This window comes from Pelmatolapia mariae, linkage group LG5 (genome assembly GCF_036321145.2).
Source record: "Pelmatolapia mariae isolate MD_Pm_ZW linkage group LG5, Pm_UMD_F_2, whole genome shotgun sequence".
Taxonomy (NCBI): Eukaryota; Metazoa; Chordata; class Actinopteri; order Cichliformes; family Cichlidae; genus Pelmatolapia; species Pelmatolapia mariae.
Genome location: NC_086231.1, coordinates 7141893 through 7159678, shown reverse-complemented (window position 1 = coordinate 7159678; position 17786 = coordinate 7141893). Strand labels below are relative to the sequence as shown.

Genomic DNA, 17786 nt, shown 5'->3' with positions numbered 1-17786 from the left:
TGTGTTTTGCTTTGGTACTGACCGTACTAAGCTGCAAGTTTGTTTTACAGTCATGTAAAAGTGAAAGCTTTTACAGGTCTAAATACAGACCTTTAAAAACTAAATGCATCCTGTGACTTGATAGCTTTTAGATCCTTTTGCAGCAATAGCTTAAAGTAATTGTTTTCTTTAGGATTTTATCAGTCTCTCATATTGTTGTGGAGAAAACTTGTCCCACTTGTCTTTAGAATTCTGCTTAAGTTCATTTAGACTTGCAGGCATTCTTTATGCACTGGCCCACCACAGCATTTCAGTTGGATGTCTAAACTTCGACTACCCCATTGCAGCACCTTGAGTCTTTTCTTTTTCAGCCATTGTAGATTTGTTGGTGAGCCAGTATCATTGTCCTTTTGGACGATCCGATTTCAACCAAACTTCAGCTGTTGAACAGATGACCTCACATCTGGCTCTAAAACACTTTGGTTCATGGTCAACTCAGTAACTCCAAGGTCCGTAAGTTTGTGCTTTGACGGTTGATGTGAGGTGTGTGAGCTGATACCCTGTGTTTGGTTTTTGCCAACGCTGTGTTGTGTATTATGGCCAGACAGCTCCACTTTGAACTTGTATGTCTAATGGACATTGCTCCAGAAGTCATGAGGCTTGCTCAGCTGCTAGTTTGCAATCCTAAGCCATGCTGCTATGTTTTCTCCTGCCAACCAAGACATAGTTTTTCAGTCTTTATCTAGTTATACTGCCATGAAGTAGGAAATATCTGTTGAGTTTAATAAGCATCTCATGTTTTTGTGTTTTTTGAAAATTTTCTAAGCACTGCACAATGTGGTCTTTGGGTGACTTTGCTGGGATGTCCAATCCTGGGAAGATTGTGGGATAGTGTAAACACACACCTAAATGCTCCAGACCAGCAACCTGCCAAAACCTCTGCTTTTATAGAGGTGCTCACATTTGGTGATGATTTGTTGATTATCAATGCCTGGCTGCCACTTACCTTTTTAATTCCTGGCTTCTAATATAATTTTAATGGAAGCATTAAGCGTGTACTCATTTTTCACAGGAGTGCATAGACTCCTGTGAAAAATGTTCTTTTTCACAGAACTATACCTGTCTGCCTCTGGCTCTGTAATTTGGTTCTATTTTTCTTTCACCGTAATTATCTCAAGTCCAAAGTGACACCTTTACAGATTTTTTTCCCTCTAAATTAAAGTGCATATGAAATTGTTTAATTATAAAGTATGATTGATAAATATAGGTGCTTGAAAAGATAAACCTTGTGTACCATTTTGTACTTTGGCACTTATTTAAAAGTAATTACTTTAACTTAATTTCACTGAACATGAAGGGAATTCACAGCCTTTCTTAAATTAAGGAAGGTTATAAATGAAATAAAACTAAATCCAAAAACATTATTGTGTTTGTGTGTTGCTCCCCCATTTTATTCTTTAATTAAACAAGTGCTAACGTGAAGTATAAAGCACAAGAAAAAATAGCATAAGTAAGTATCTGACAAGTAATCTTGAAATGAAAATGAAATGAAGATAATGAAACTGTTAATTAAATAAATTAACAGTGGAGCATTGGCACCTTTTATCATAATCTGATTGCATTTTCTTCTTTCAATCTTTGATAAATTATTGGCAATATGGGCTCAGTGACTATGAAAATTAGCCTTTTGCTTATCTCTCTTTTTTCAGAACTGTAATTAAAATTCATTGTCCCTCTAACCAAATGAATAAACTTAATTATATTCAGCGTCTGATATCTCTCCAGGCTGACTGGTGACTAAAAACCAGATCTATGGATGCAATGTGCAGCAAACCAAAACAAACAACTCTGTCTGGGTTTGTAAAAGTTACACAAAGGTTAACTCTGTCTTGTTTGGTATGCCATCCAGTCAATCTGTCTGCCAGGGACTGCAAAATGGATTAAAACCAAACCAAACAGCATGTGAGGCCCTCGTAGAGAGACATTTGGAAGGAATATACTGCAGTGACTGAGTCGTAGCCATTAAAAGGAAATGCTGGATGCTTTCAAAATAATGCAGTAAGTAGTTTTTATTTATTAGTTAACGTCATCATTCATCATGCAAAGGGCAGTAGACTGCAATAAGAGAAGTACTTAGTGTGACCATCCTTGTCCTTTAAAAGGAATTTCAAAATGCTTTTCTATGATCTTGGAGAACTTGCTGATGTTCTTTGGTGGTCTCAAGCCATATCAAGCTGATACTGCTGTGAAGGGCAGGACTCATGGTTCTTCCTGTGGTTGAAGATGGCTCTTTATCCTTTTGTCCATCATCCTACCAATTTCATTAAATGACTGATGCAAAAAATGAAACATTTGAAGTACCTTGGTTTCTGATGCTTTCCTTTTTTGTGCAGAATAATTAATGAAAAATCTAAATCTTTGGTTTTGGTACCAATGATGATTTATTGACATCATTACTGGCCTGGAAACAAATCAGTATGGATTATTAATCTTAAAATATTCAAGGACAAGACAGCAATAGTGTCCTTCACCACTGGGCCTCCCAAGTCTGCCCTCAGAGTAGTTGACACAAGTGTTGTTGGCTCTGAAGCAGTGTAATGACAGTGGGCCTTTGGGTGAAGCAGGAAACATCTTGGGCTAGGCAGAAAAGAAAAATATGGCACATCACATCATGCCTTTAATGTGGGAGAAAAACAGATGTAATTTTAAGATATTTCTTAGGAAACTATTTTCAAATGTTTTTCAGTGTCTTTTTTTGTGGACTAAATACATCAGGCACAAATGAGTAAGAGTGGCTGGGTTTGAACCTAGGATAAAAGCATTGTGCTTTGAGTTTGTATGTTCTGAGGTCAGATTTTTCCTACCATCAAAAATAAATGAAATCTCTCAGAAATGTGCCCTTCACCAATACTATTGGCCCTCTGTGACTTCCCACTGCACTTAATATGGGGATCAATAAAGATCTTCTGAGTAATGTTGCCAAAAATGGCCTAAAAAAATCCAAGACCAGAAACTCAGGCAGGTTAGATAAGTCTATATAAAAAGGCCTTTATTTTACAGGGTTTAAGAGATTAAAAATACACCAATGTGTGCCAGCTTACACCTTGTTCAGGTGTAGAGATACAAAGATACAAATCTATCCATATCATTTTTATCATGAGTGAGGAGTCTTTACACTTGACCTGTTGAGTGTTAATTATAAGATTACAAATGAATAAAGGGTAAAAAAGAGTGACGCATGTGGTGGTAATCACTAGGCTTGACTACAAAGTCTCTAAAAAATAAACAAACATAGCTAAAAAAGTTGAACCCGCAGTCATGTTTGTTTGAATTTTCACTCTTGAACAGAGTTTAAAAAAAAATCCTGAAAAAAAATCAGACACCACATTTTCTTTCATCGTAGGGTTTTATAAATTAGTAAATCGACTCCTTCCTTGTTTATTAGGTGATCTAAATCACAACTGCAGAGACCTCATACTGGATGGTTTTTGAACTGAAACATGACATTCTTTGAATGCATTTTTTAGCATGTTTCATCAAAAGACACGGCCAGTATGAGGCTGCTGTACCTCTGAAGTGGTTTCTGTTTTGACAAGTAAACAACCAGTCAGAACCTTTAACGCACTGGATGTCAGCTGCTGAATCAAACACGTTCTTGTTTCCAAACTTTGATGTTATTGCACTTCCGCCCCAATTAGTATGGAGCTACAACAGTACAAAACATGGCAGCCCATCTGTTTGCATAGCCTGTCTGTGTTTGACTGGAGAGGAGTTGTGTGAGTGCATACCAGAAAGGAGGGGGGATACATTATGATTTTTTTGGAACAAGGTGAAGCAAAATCCTCATTTATGGGACTCAGAGGCACCACATTGTGCTTCAAATATTCAAGGGGGTTTTACCTTCTGTGTGGGTAAGATAGCAGCTGATTAGGTTTATCCTTTAGAGGAGAGAGCAACTTTGATACTGAACAACAGAACAGGGGGTTAAACTTTTAACAGATGAATAGGCAAATCAGATGTACCGAGTCTGGAATCTTTGAGTGGTGAGAAACCTGACTGCATGGCAATTATTAATCCTCTTAACGAGCTGAATGTAAAGTGAAGCCCAGAGGAGCTGGCCGCGGTCTTATCTATGACAAACGGCTGAGCATCCTAATTGCACTGAGAGATCTGACAGGATAAATTTATACCAGAAACGTGACTCATCTGACGTGCAGGCAGGAGTGAGAGGATGAGACAAGTGGGAGTGCCAGCCCTTCTTTAAAAATTCATTTATTTCTGTACAGTATAGATCCAGAAATATAAAGCAGTTCATGGCACATGAATCACAAGTTCACAAGTGGCTGTATTTTAGGGCAATAAGGGTTAACTTTACCAGCAGCTTTCTGCAAATAAAGTATAATGCAATAAAATAGAAATACCCAAGCCAAGGTCACTTTTTTCATGCAATGCTGTTATTCTTTATATTTCTATTGGGCAGAAGTATTCAGAACATCTACCTTAATAAAAGTAATACAGCAGAGTGCAAAAATACTATTCATACATGACGTCGAGGGAATTTACAGCCTTGGCAGAGGTATGTGGACTGCTTTTGTTGATTGAAATTATAATTTATTTCTCAAATACAATAAAACAGAAGTCTAAGGCAGTACGCAATTAAAGTACAAACCTGTGAAAAATCATCATTTAATATAATATTTTAATAAGTGGACTTCTCCTTTTAGCCACTCATGGTGAGATATTCACCGCATGGTTTGCGGTCTCCTTATTGTGGTCTGTGCATAACATTTCACACTGTGAACAAGAAACCTGTGACAGTTTTGCAGTGGTTAACACCATATCAGAGTAACAAAATTATTAGCTAATATCAACAGTAACATTGTGCCTGGAATCTGCCAGAGCCAGTCACTATCTCTCCTTTTACCACTGGGACTACTTTGGACTTTACTTTCCACACCTGTTCCAAGTGTTCCTTCAGCCTCTCCTACGTCATGCTTTGTCTTTCTAATGTTATAGCTTGGATTGCCACATGAATCACAACTGCTGTCTTCTGTTTCCCCTCAACCAAAACTGTGTCTGGTTGGCTGGCCAGCAGCTGTCTGTCTGTCTGGAACATGAAATCCCAAAGGACCTTAGCCCTGTTGTTCTCAGCCACTTTCAAAGGTGTTTCCTACTGGGAATTGGGGACTTCTAATCCATGTGGCGCAGATGTTGCTGTACACTATTCCGGCTGCTCGGCTATGCCTCTCAGTAGGAGCTGTCCCAGCTTGAATCTTACATTCTGCTACTGTGTGTTGGATTGTCTGCCTGTCACTTGGGTCCTCTGAGCCTGGTGGACAACAAATCTTAGGATCTGTTGCTTACAGCTTGATCTTGTACTGCCCCAGTCAGAGGATCTGTGCTGTCCTTTCGGTCATCTGTTCTCAGCCACTGTGTTTTCCTTAATGTAAGCCACTTGGTTTTCTAAGGTATTTCCTTCCCCTCTTGCTCATCACCATCCGTCTTCAGCTGCCTAAGGCGCTCTGGTAGCAGTTCATCTTGGGGGGTCATCTTCCTGATGCATTTGTGAATGCTCCTTGTTTCATCCTGGATCATGGCTGTGATGCTTACTAATCCTCACCCTCCCTTGCTTCATTGCTCACAAAGCCTCAGGGTGCTGGCCTTGGTCGGACCCCTGCTTTGTGAGGAGTTTTTGTGTCTTGACATTAGTGACATCTCTCTCCTCAGGTGGCCATCTTATTATTGTGTACAAGCAGGATGAGTTTAGGACCCAGTGATTTTTAGTGTGTGTTTGTTTCATAAATGACAAAAGACAGCACACCACATTGTGAAGCAGGAGTGTCATCTCCTTATTGATGGAGATGATAAGATGTGATAACGGGATTAAGCGGAAATTACCTCAGATTTAAAAAGATCTTGTGCGCGAGTGCATGTTCTGGGATATCAGAAGGCGAGATTAAACTGTCAGCTGTGGGTGAAAACATAAGCACAACAAGTCTCATTAAAATATAAGAACAAACAATAAAGGTTCCCTGCAAGAAAGCCGCCTGTACAGTAAATCACATCCAGCTGGTGATTATATGAGGGAGTTAAAGCCATTTAAGAAGGACAGACAGTTTGGGATAGATTCCATTACAGGAGCAACTCTTATATACTGTCCACAGATTGGCTGTGTGTCAGCCAACAAGGTGAAAGCAAGGAGGGAGCCATCATCTCAGATATTTCCACTTGCAAGTAAATGAGGGCACAAAGCCCGATGATTTAACCTCATTCAGGGAGAAAAGAAGCCAAGATTTCAAACAACGCAGGAAACTAAACAATTAAACCACCAGATTGCAGGAAACTCTTGCTAATCCAGAATTTTTGGAAAGATTTTCAGTTTCTGAACTCCCGCTGGTATTACCACCTCCCACACAGCCCCCACCTGCTTTGCCCTGGAGGCTTATCAGGATGCAGCAAGCATCTTCTGCAGGATTTCTGTCACTGGCAGGCAGTGCTCCTGTATTCTGACCCTCCCCACAATCTACTGATTCGCAGGCTGTTGCTCACACAAAGACACAAACGCCAGCAGGAAATGAGCATCTTTTTTCTTAAAAACAAACAAACAAACTTGTTTGATTAATTTGTCTTGTTGGCAGGTAGAACAAAAAACAATAAAGCCATCAGGGGGGCAAAATCATGTTTCAGACATTCAAAACAAGAAAAAAAAAGTCATCATATATTGTAGGTGATTCCCAGGAGCTTTAACACTTGTATATTAATGTGTGGTTACCAGCTGAGGTTTCTACTCTGAATAATAGAAAAAAAATGAGTGCTTGCTCTCATTTGATGAACAATGCTGATATGTGGTTCTGCACTAAAAGAAATCATGAAAAAATTATAAAGCAAAAGTAAACTTCTCGTCCTCGACTAACCCCTGACGTCTCGTAGCAGTGGACCGAGCAGCCAAATGAGCACAGGACATGATTTCTGAGGCAGACCGTGGTTTAGGTGGTACTGGGCTCTAATATTCACAGAGTCATGCATCACCAAGCTGCTTTTCTAATATAACTGTGGCAGTTGGCAGCACCAGATGTACAGTAGAATACTGCTGGCTGACTGACAATCTTGATAAAACTTGTATTGGCTGTGCAGGATATTTCTCATCCATCCTTTTGTCATATAGCAGCTGAATCTGTAATCACATTTCAAGAGTACTGTGCTCCAAAATACCAGTGTTGTGGCTTGAAGCTGTTAAAATGCAGCACAAATGAATGGTTGCCGTAGATAAGCAATATCAGTCTTGCCCCCAAACTCTTTCATAATGCTGATTTAATTCCAAGAAAAATGTTGTATGAAGCAAAACACAAGATAACATGTTGATTGGGGAAATAGAGATAGCAAAATGCCTTGGATGGAGTGCAGAATGCTTAATCAGATTTTCTGAGAGCAGCTCATGATTAAAAAATGAACATTTAAACAGTAACTACAGCTGGAAAATACATTGCTGTGTTTCTGTTTGCCTGTTCAAGCAAAGGAACAAAGAAAAAACTAAATTCAGTGAATAAAACAAACAATTTTCCAAAACGATATCTGCATTTTATTTATGCTTTGATAACTAAATAGACCAGGCTATTACCTGGAAAATGGAGACAGGAAAATCAGGCGCTGCTGAGTGTTTTATATGAAAGAAAGAAACAATCAAAAACAGTCGGATCAACACGATATTAATAATATGACAATATATCAAGAAGAATAGTACGTTTTCTTTTACATCACCTCTACATACTGGCGGTATTGTGCTTTGATAAGACTTTTGCAACTAACACAGATACAGAAAAAAATGTAACAGCCCCACACAAGGATTTTAGCAATCAATCCCTAGGAAACAAAACAAAGAAACAAAGAAACAAACAACAACAGAAAAACCCTTCTCACTTCATCCCGTGGCCACATGTGAAAATGAAAAAGAAGTGAAAGAATGAAAAAAACAAAACAAAATCATAAGAAATGAAATTAGGTGCAGCTCATCCATTTGTGCAATCAACAAAACACTCAACATACCTAATGTTGCAACACTGTCCCTTCACACACACAAACGCACACAGGAATATATGGCATGTATCATTGTTATGTTTCTGTAAATGAGGCAGACTTGGTAAATATAATGATTAAATGTGTATAAGTCTATATATAAAAAAAAAATCAATCAAAATTAGAAATGATATGAAAAAAAAACATGCACTGGACAAATACAAGCATGCATTTACATGATGAGACCTGAAATCTTCACCAGTACATTTAATGGTAGATGATGCACCTCTACCACCGTCGCCACCTCCACTTACATCGCAACCCCCTGAAAGTATTTCCTGCACACGCAACTACACTCATTGTGAACAAAGATACATTCGCAAACAAAGTACACAGAGTCCAGCGGTTGTTTTATGAAGCACTGCAACAGTTCTAGATGTTGCTACATGTACAGTGGAGTAAGCAGTAAGAATATTCGTCACACTAGCAAGCCGGTGTTGTGTGAAACCATCATGTGTTGCTGTGCTATATAAAGGCATGGGGGCTCTTTTTTCTGATCTACTGTCTATGGTGAGATAACTGTACATTTTCCCTTATTTATTTCTTTATTTTTTTGTCTTTTGAAAGAGAGGTCCATGTTGGCAAGGTGTCTCCATGAGCATCCTTTTCGGCAGTAATCCAGAGGAAAAACACAGAAGAGTGCTGCATGAAATGTTCTCCGGAAAAATTACAGATTTTTTTTTTTTTAAACATTTAGGACTTCCTCTGACAAATTCTTTGTCACGATTGATTCGTCCATTTTCCTCAGTTTTCATGTAAAAAGTGCATCTGTTAGATTAGTATCAGTTCCTCACCCTCCCTGCGTTGTCGTTGTATGGTGGCTTTGGTTGCATAACACGCACTTTCACCTGGGTTCTGCTCAGCAAGTGAAGTCTTCAAAGTTACCCTGGCCCGGATGATGAGGTAGCATATTGCCAGGATACGTTGATGGTGTACGCAGGTTCTCACAAGGAGCCTGAGAGAGAAATGGGATGAGAGAGGCAGACAGTCAAAAGGCAGGTAAGAGAAATGATCAGCAGAAGATATAGCATTGAGATCGAAGGAGCATAAATGTGCAAGAAAACACAACTAAAAAGCTCATAAACACTTTCACAGGAAAACATGACATGAGCAACAATTTGGGCTGAGATGAGCGAGGAAATAGATTCTTCAGGAATACTTTGAAAAATGCTGAAAATAATGGTGAACAGAAAAGGAGAGGACTACAAAGTCAAGATCAGTTGTGCAGAATATCTTTCCCTTCTCTGTCTGAGGTCTGACTTACAATTAAAGTGAACTGGCTTCATTTACACTTGGAAATAAGTGAGCTGTCACACCTTCCAAAGCTTTAATTCCGGCCTGTCCCTGCTGGTGCTGTCCCCCAGCTTTGATTAAATTCCAGCCACTTTCCGCTCTCCTACTTCTCCCTCTCAATTTTCTCCCCCTCTCATCCCAATCACTTTTTCACTCTCTACCATGTCTCTCAAGTCCCCCCACCCAAACTTCCTCCATCTCTATCTCTTCTCGCTCATTTGCTCGTCTTCCTACCACCACCACCACCACCACCACCACCCCACCACCTCCTTGATCCCGGCTCCAGTTGAGAGCAGTGAAGACAAAGCAGAGAGTGTGCCCCTGTCAAAGCAATGCCATCTGACACAGTAAAAGTACTTAACAGCACACTACTGACATGGTGTTTCACATCATCCAGGCTCAGCACAGCTCCCCGGTCATTGTTTTTGCGGCCTTTGTGTTTCTTCTTCATGCACCGGCACACCTTGTATTTGATCACCTGAAAATAGACGAGCACACCTGTTACCAAAAAGTACTTTCTTTTTGCTTCTGGAGAGCATCCAAGTGTTCTTTTTTTGGTTCATCATAGTTCAAACCCACATACTTGACTGGAATATAAATGTGATTGATTTTATGTATCTATAAATATGCTTCCACGGTGACCCTGCACATGAGCAGTAGCTGCTTTGCTCTGCCCATCTCTCTCTCACACACACATTTCTAATCAAGAACTAACAGACACACACATAAAAAACACTTAGTACTTCAGTTGTAAGAGAAGGGAGGGAGGAAGTGTGGAGCACAGAGTTACTCTAATGAGAGTGGACATAGACATCCTGACTAATCTAAAATATAATACATCCAAAATGTTAATGTATTCAGCGTTGCTACTGCTAAGATGTGAGTGCCGTGCAGAAATGCAGAAATGGGCTGCAGGGTTGTGAGGGACAGAGCGTTCGTCATGCTCGCTAAAACACGTCCTTGTGCGCATGGTAACACTGTGTGAAAAATGAAATTTTGCCAGCAAGTCATTCTATTTTGCTGGAGTAGCACAGATTACCATAAAAACACAATAGATATTAGTTTTTACCTCATATAGATAGTCAATGAGTTCAAGAATGGTGAGGATGCTGGCTCCAATGAAGAGACCCATCTGACCACCAATATCACCTGAAAAGAAAAATAAGGAAGCAAAACTTGTACCTGAATACATTCATGAAACACAGGTCAGCTTTCACACACACTTTGCGTCTTTTTTTACATCTAAAAGGTGAGAAATGTAACAGCAAATATAGACGTTTGCAAATATGCAGTTAAAAAGATTAAAGAGACACTTTTGTGTCTCTTCTGGGACCTGAACACCTCATAAAAAATGCAAGCACTTGCGCTACTGTCATTTTAGATACAAAGCATCTGTCATGCTGCATACTGCACATTATCTCTTCCTAAGAAAACACTTGACAGCCATTTCCTTACCCAGAAGGCCTGCCAATTCATAGGCTTTCTTTTGTTCGATGGTTTCGTAGTTCAGCGCTTCAAAGTAGATATCCAAAACCAGAATGTTATCACTGTTAACAGAAAGGGAAGCAGGCAGTTTTAATTCACATATTTAAAACTAACAGTTTACATTTCAAACACGTTTCTATCAGTGCGTCTTCAGGCAGAGGAGGTGATTGGTGAGTCTGCCACTTCCTGCAGATAACAGAGAAGATGCGTCAAGTTGAGCAAATAACCTGTCACCACTTACTAATTTCCCCTAGGTGGGTCTGCCCATTGAGGAATACAAGGGAAATGATGGTAGCTGTTTGATTTCATACTGTGTTAAAGTCTAAAACTCAGGACTTCAGCATAAAGAAGAAGAAAGGGGATTAGTTTAAAGACCCAGGGCAAGACAGACTATTATTGTAATTCTTAAATATCCTCTCTCTGGGTGAAGTCAGACTTTACACCCCACTGGGGTTGGGATCAAAACCACAGCTTGACTTTGTAGTTTTCCTTTTTTGGTACATGATTTTTGGTTTTATATCTTAAAATATAAGTCCTGCATTATAAGACAAGTGATAAGCTGCCAGTCCTAAGATCAACTCTGCTGAAGCCAAGGGCCCATTTTAAATGACTCGATGCAAATTGTAGCTGGTAACATGGTGATAATGTGGAGAGCATTTTAAAATTGCGTGAGATCTTATACTTCAGGTCACTCCGACTGCACTGACTTCTTTTTTTAAAGCCCATCAGCAGTACTCACAATGAGAAACAGTCATCAAACACTTTGAGGTCAGTGGGTCTCAGCATTTATTCACCTGCACACTGATAATTACAAATCAACAATGGCTGTGTTCCATTAAGTGTCCCTGAAAGCCAGCATGTGCAATAAAATGAGCCTAGACCTGGCTCACTCAAATTAATCACAGCCTTCAAGTCAAAGTACAAATGTCACAAAAAATCATTTTAATGAAGGTAAAACAAAATATCATGTTATTAAATATGAATGACTTGTTCTTTTTTTTTCACAAACCCAGCAGTGTAGCATTAACAACAACAAGAAAACACATGTTAAATATCTTCCTGTAATTTAATAAGCTGCTATTTTTATTTAGAGATAATAGAATTTGATTCTTTTAGATTTCCTTGGGATATATGTTGTGCAGAGCCTGCCGTAGAATGGCTTCTTCCAAGTCCATGTACTTCTTTTTTTTCTTCACTGGAGTCTTTCAGCCCAGCAGGTTTTGACTCTGGATGAATTTCAAAAGCATCCATCAGCTTCTGGAAGCTGTGGGAACTCTGTTCTTTCTGTCAGCTCTTGCCAACATTTTACAGTACAGTGGATGTAATCTGCTGTTCCCCCGTTGGAAACTAGTAAACTATGTGGGCCTTTATAAGAGGATGGTCAAGGTGGCTGATGTAACCCATGAGATTTTGATATGTGAATTGGCAAATTGGATATGTCATGCCCACGGCCGTGGGATTTTTTTAATGCTTGGTTGTGCTTTTAAATTATCTGATTTATGATTGACATAAAAACTCTTTCTGAAATGTGAATTAAACCTTCAGCCAGCCAACCATCACTGAGGCTGGGCTAAAGCACTGTAACAGTGACACTGCAGCATGAGTACTCACACTTAGCCACTTCAAATTTTTACTAATTACTTTTACTAAATAAATGTAATTATTTACCTTTATATTTCAGTTTCAGCTGCACACCAACACACCTCCCTCAATAGTTTATCCATTTCTTCTGTCCACTCAGACTGCTCTGGTAAATCCTAATTCGTTCTGAATTTTAACTTTAACTTTTGTGCAATTATGTCTAAATTTGGTGGAACAGTAACATTGTCCTCAACTCCTCAGGTGACCTCCCAGACGAGGCGGCGCGCTTACCACTAAACCACCGAGCCCCCAGTATCATGTAGAAACAATACTAAATTGATTGTCCTGCAATAACTGCACAGTGAAAATATTAATATTTGGATTGTCCAAAATCAACAAATAACCTCACCATGCAACACATGTAGATATTCACTGCATTAGGTACACCCGTTCAACTGCTCATTAACACTAATCAGACAATCACATGGCAGCAACTCAACGGATTGAGGTTTGTACACATGGTGAAGATGACTTGCTAACGTTCAAACTGAGCACCAGAATGAGGCAGAAAGGTGATTTAAGTGACTTTGAACGTGGCATGATTTTAGGTAGTAGATTAGCTGGTTTGAGTATTCCAGAAACTGCTGATCTATAAGGATTTTCTTGCACAAAAGAGAAAATATCCAGTGAGTGGCAGTTCTCTGGGTGAAAATGCCTTGTGGATGTAAGAGGCACAGGAGTGACCAGACTGCTTTGAGCTAGCAGGAAACAGTAATTCAAATTCAGTAAGTAATTAAGATCAAGCTGAGGAGAGGCCAGCAAACTGATAGAAAGGCAACAGCGACTCAAATAACCACTGATTACAACTAAGGTAATGAATGCACAACCTGGTGTTAGCAACATGTGCCCAATAAAGGGGCCAGTTAGTGAATATAAATGATGTAAACATGTTTTATAATCTATAAACAGTCCCAGAGTCCCAGAGATGTGGTGATCTGATCACAATCAAATAAAATGTCAAAGTGTTATTTTTTTTTTTTTAAACATAAACGCAAATATTTTTAGGCTAGGTGTAATTTGAACATTTACTACACATTCAGTTTTTCCCCAGATCCTAAAAAGACAATTTTTTCTACCTTTCACGATGTTCCAAATTTAGACATGAACAGCAATGATTGACAGGCCATATTTATTTATTATAAGATTATTTATTAAAAACTTTTATTTTAAAACTTTATATCTGTGACTTTTACCACTGGTACCTGCTTTAGCTCCTGATATATTCTCTGGGGTACAGATGCTGCAGGTTTTCAGTCACTGATCTTCTATCTTGTTATTGTTACTGACATTCTTGGGTACTTTTTCCTGATCTGTAGGCCGTCAGTATGGGTTGTCATGCTGAAGTTTCAGTGATGCCTCTTGGCTGTCACATGTTCCTGCTGCTTAGTGGGTTAACCTGAGACACATCTGATCAAAGTTGCTGTCAAACAGTGGATTAAGCTACATGTCTACCTTTCTTTCTCTGTTTGTGGTTCCCAGCAGAAAGACGACAGACAGTCCACTGTCACGGACTTCAGTTTCACATCACCAGACACTAAGAAGCCGGAATACCAAAACAAAGCTAATGTGCATCAGTATGACACCACTTGGAAATTTGGCCACTCAAAGAAATGAACTCGATTCACTTTTGTCCACAGGGAATTTCTTTCTGAAGGGAGAAGTGAAAGGTTTTTAACAGCAGTCTGGCTACATATGCTGTAATTATCTTGTCTTCGACTGCTCTGCCGGGAGTGATAGATAAAAGATCCAACTATTATTGTACCCTCTCCTCATTTCCTTGAACTGCTTTTGATCTCTTCAGTACATTTGGCCAAGAAACACTCAATACTTGGTCGATTAATCAAGTTAAGCTCTGAATGCGAGTTCCTTGTTCTATTTTCTCCCCTCGATGAAAAAAAAATATCCAAGTTTTAGAAAGTGAAAGGGTTACTACACTCACCGAGGAGCCTTTAAGGAAGTAAGTAAAATAGAAAATCAACCCAAAACACATCGGTTCTGTTAGACAGAAAAGAGAGTGGGTCATTTAACTTGTTTAGTGGCAGTTTTCTTGTCCTTACGGGTAACTGATATCGATGGCATGAGCTTTTATCAAGAGATTTACATTTCTCCTGTAAGTGTGCTTGTATTCCGAAGTGGCTTAATATGTCTTAATCCCTCACAATCAGGACAGCAAGCTATGTTTAAGCCAGTACTGAATTGCTAAATGATGACAGAAAGGAAAATCCAGTGCACAAGTGAAAAAAACAAAACTCCAACCAAGTTGCATTTGGTATATATTTTGTTTCACATGTTTAAAGAAATGAAGAAAAAAACTCAGTTTGGCTCCTGAATGTTTTCACAGAGCTTTTCCATCCTCATCAAACACAAACACCACATTTATAATCTACAACCGTACTGCTCATGAAAAGTAAAACAGTACTACAGTGTAATCTAACAAGTCAATAAGTCAACTGAAGATGAAATCCATTTTCAATTCAATTCAGTTCAATTCAATTCAATTCAATAAAACTTTATTGACCCCGAAGGAAATTGGGTTAAGGCTGCCGACCTTTTGCCAGCGCCATCTTACCCTTCCAACCATACATACATTACACAACATTTTCATTTTTTATATAATGACCCAGTAGCTGTACTTTCAGTAAAACATTACTCCCTTTGGAAGAGTCCAATTTTTGCTATTAGGGGAAATATCTTTAATGCTGGCTTTTGCCAAGTCTGGGACAGAAGATAACAATCTTTGCAGGGTAAAATTACAGTATACACTTACTGAACACAGCCAATTTATTAGGTACACCTGTTCAACTGCCCATTAATACAGATAACCGGTCAGCCAATAACAACAGGCAAATGCAGCAACAGTGCGGGCCACAACCAAAGTATGCAGAACATCTCTGAATGGAGAACACATCAAACTTTGAAACAGGTGAGCTACAGCAGCAGAGGCCCACAGCGGGTGCCACTGCTGTAAGAACAGGAAACTGAACCTTAAATTGTTTCAAAGTCTCAAATTGTCATAGACAAAGTCAAGAAACATGTTTCTTTACACAGGATTTGGAAGGATGTTGCTTGAGAATAGCTCACTTAGGATCAGAATGAACAACATGAGAATATGGAGTCTTGTATCAATGGTTCAAGATGCTGGTGATGTAACAGTGTGTGGGGTATTTTCTTGCCACACCGGGCCCCTTAGTGCCAACTGAGCATCATTAGTTGACCGTGTCCATCCCTTTATCAGCACAATGTGTGCATCCTATGATGGCTGCTACCAGCAGAATAATGTGCAATGTTAAATTATTCTAAACTGTTTTTTGAACATGACAGTGAGTTTACTGTACTCAAATGGCCTCCACAGTTACCAGATCCCAATCCAATAGAGCACCTGATCTGGTGGAAACAGCCGTCCCCATCAAAGTCATCTCATTGCTACGCTTCTTTCTGGAGGTGTGTGCATTTGAAACTTCAAACTCGGGCAGGGCAAATATACACTTCTGTGTCAACCAAAAGCCCATACAACACTTTTCAGTGGAAGAGCTTGAGTCAACTGTAAGTTAACGGGAACTTAACATTTGACGTAAACTACCTGAATCATTGAGCATGGCATTGTGCACCTGTTTATAATTTATTTAACAGACAAGAGTTTTTTTGGGGGCCAAGCTAACGCAGCTTCCACTTACCACCTGCCCCTTTAATTTTTTTCAGGGGTGAGTTGATAACTGCTGCTACAGCATTTTTGTTGTGTTTAAGTAGAGAATAGAAAATAAATAACTAAAAACTTAAAGTACTATCTATAACTAAATACATCTCTTATTTGCTGCAAGACATAATAAAAAAATATTCATGATAATGAAGAAAATGACAGGAGCTGATAAATTGTGGCTACAGAATGCACTGCATGATGACAGTTTAACACACTGTGTAATATGATGAGTGATAATGACATTATAACTGCACTAAAAATAAAATATAACAATCTTTAGCCTCTAAAATACACTAAAAAGACAAGATGAATGGCACTGATAGCTTTAATTCATCACTTCCTTTATGTGAAGCTTCTTAGAGATTGGCTACATCAAATAACATAAATGTGAAACACTGAATTAAAAGTGAAAATGCTCTGCAAACACAAACCCACCTTTGGTTATATAAAAGATTTTAAAAAATGTACTTACGCTATGTACTGCTCAGTTTTGTTATATTTCTTGGCAAGGTACTTGGCTGATGCTTTGCTGGGTATCTTGACAAAAGACAGCTCTTTACCATAACGTGTCAAGTTGCACGGCGTCTCACACACACAAAAGTCATTGTCTTTCTCGACAAGAAAGTCTGAAAAATGAAGTAGTCAGACAGAGCGAGAGAGAGAGAGAAGAAAGCCAGAGACAGAGATTTAAAGAGAGAAGACAAGGGGACAGACAGATTTATCGCCACCCCAGGATGACAAACAAAATATGAGCTGAATGAAAAGTGTCACAGAAACGTTGTGAAAAGATGCCGCGAGGAGCAACCCCACAGACCCTTATAAGAAATACAAAAGATATAAGCCATCAAGACAGAGTCAGAGAGACAGTAATAGCCAGAGGCCAACACGTGAGACACGAGAGATTGCAAGTCAGTAAGAAAACAAGCAACAGACATGAAAGGACTGAAAGGTATCAGTTGATGGAGAGACAGGGGGAGTGTGAAAAGGAGAGCCTCAGTGGCAGGCTTGAGGTTTACTCTTTGAGAATGGCTACTATCGGGCTGAAGGAACACTATTATCTGTTATCAGCTCGGATCAGGAGCTCTGAACAGTGGGACATGCACACTGAAAAGTGCACATGCACACATACACACACATACATACACATCATGCAAGCAGCATGCTGGTTTATCTCCTTACCCAAGGCAGGATCTGCACACTCCTTGTACTGCTCCGGGGTGCAGTATGGGGCATTTCCTAAGGATAGACAAAAGCACACAATGTTCACAGACTGAACAAAAATAAGGGGCGAGCAAGGGAAAAAGGGGTTTCGAGGAAGCACAAAAGGCAAGGAGTCCTAGACTTATAATTAATGTTGTCTCAGAATTACTGCCCTTATCACACCTGGATTTTTGCCATAAATTTTCAGCTCATCTTGTAATTGATTTCATTAACTTTTGCTGACTCTCATCACCACTTTCGGTCACCCCTTTCCCCATCTTTCTCTCTTTGGCAGTTGATCCATCTTTGTCAGTCTGTCAGGACAACACAAGGTAAGAAATGTCATCGCTGTAGAGGACATTATTACCCTGCTACAATTATTCACTGCTTTTTGGTCCAGAGATTGGAAAGATGAATA

At 39.3% G+C, this 17786-nt stretch overlaps 1 protein-coding gene across 3 annotated transcripts in view; it reads right to left on the bottom strand.

The window, feature by feature from the left end:
• Positions 1–7538: 7538 nt before the first annotated feature.
• asic1b (acid-sensing (proton-gated) ion channel 1b) overlaps positions 7539–17786 on the bottom strand; it is a 180104-nt gene continuing 169856 nt past the window's right edge. Inside the window, exons 5-10 of one of the 3 annotated variants that reach the window (XM_063473477.1) lie at positions 17348–17404; positions 16641–16794; positions 10801–10892; positions 10415–10494; positions 9722–9823; positions 7539–9007 (exon numbers count right to left, since the gene is read on the bottom strand). In XM_063473477.1, the coding sequence (XP_063329547.1) occupies positions 8912–9007; positions 9722–9823; positions 10415–10494; positions 10801–10892; positions 16641–16794; positions 17348–17404 (581 nt within the window). In that variant the 3' untranslated portion in view covers positions 7539–8911. The remainder of the gene's footprint in view (positions 9008–9721; positions 9824–10414; positions 10495–10800; positions 10893–16640; positions 16795–17347; positions 17405–17786) is intronic. The other 2 variants (XM_063473479.1, XM_063473478.1) reach the window with 2 other exon arrangements.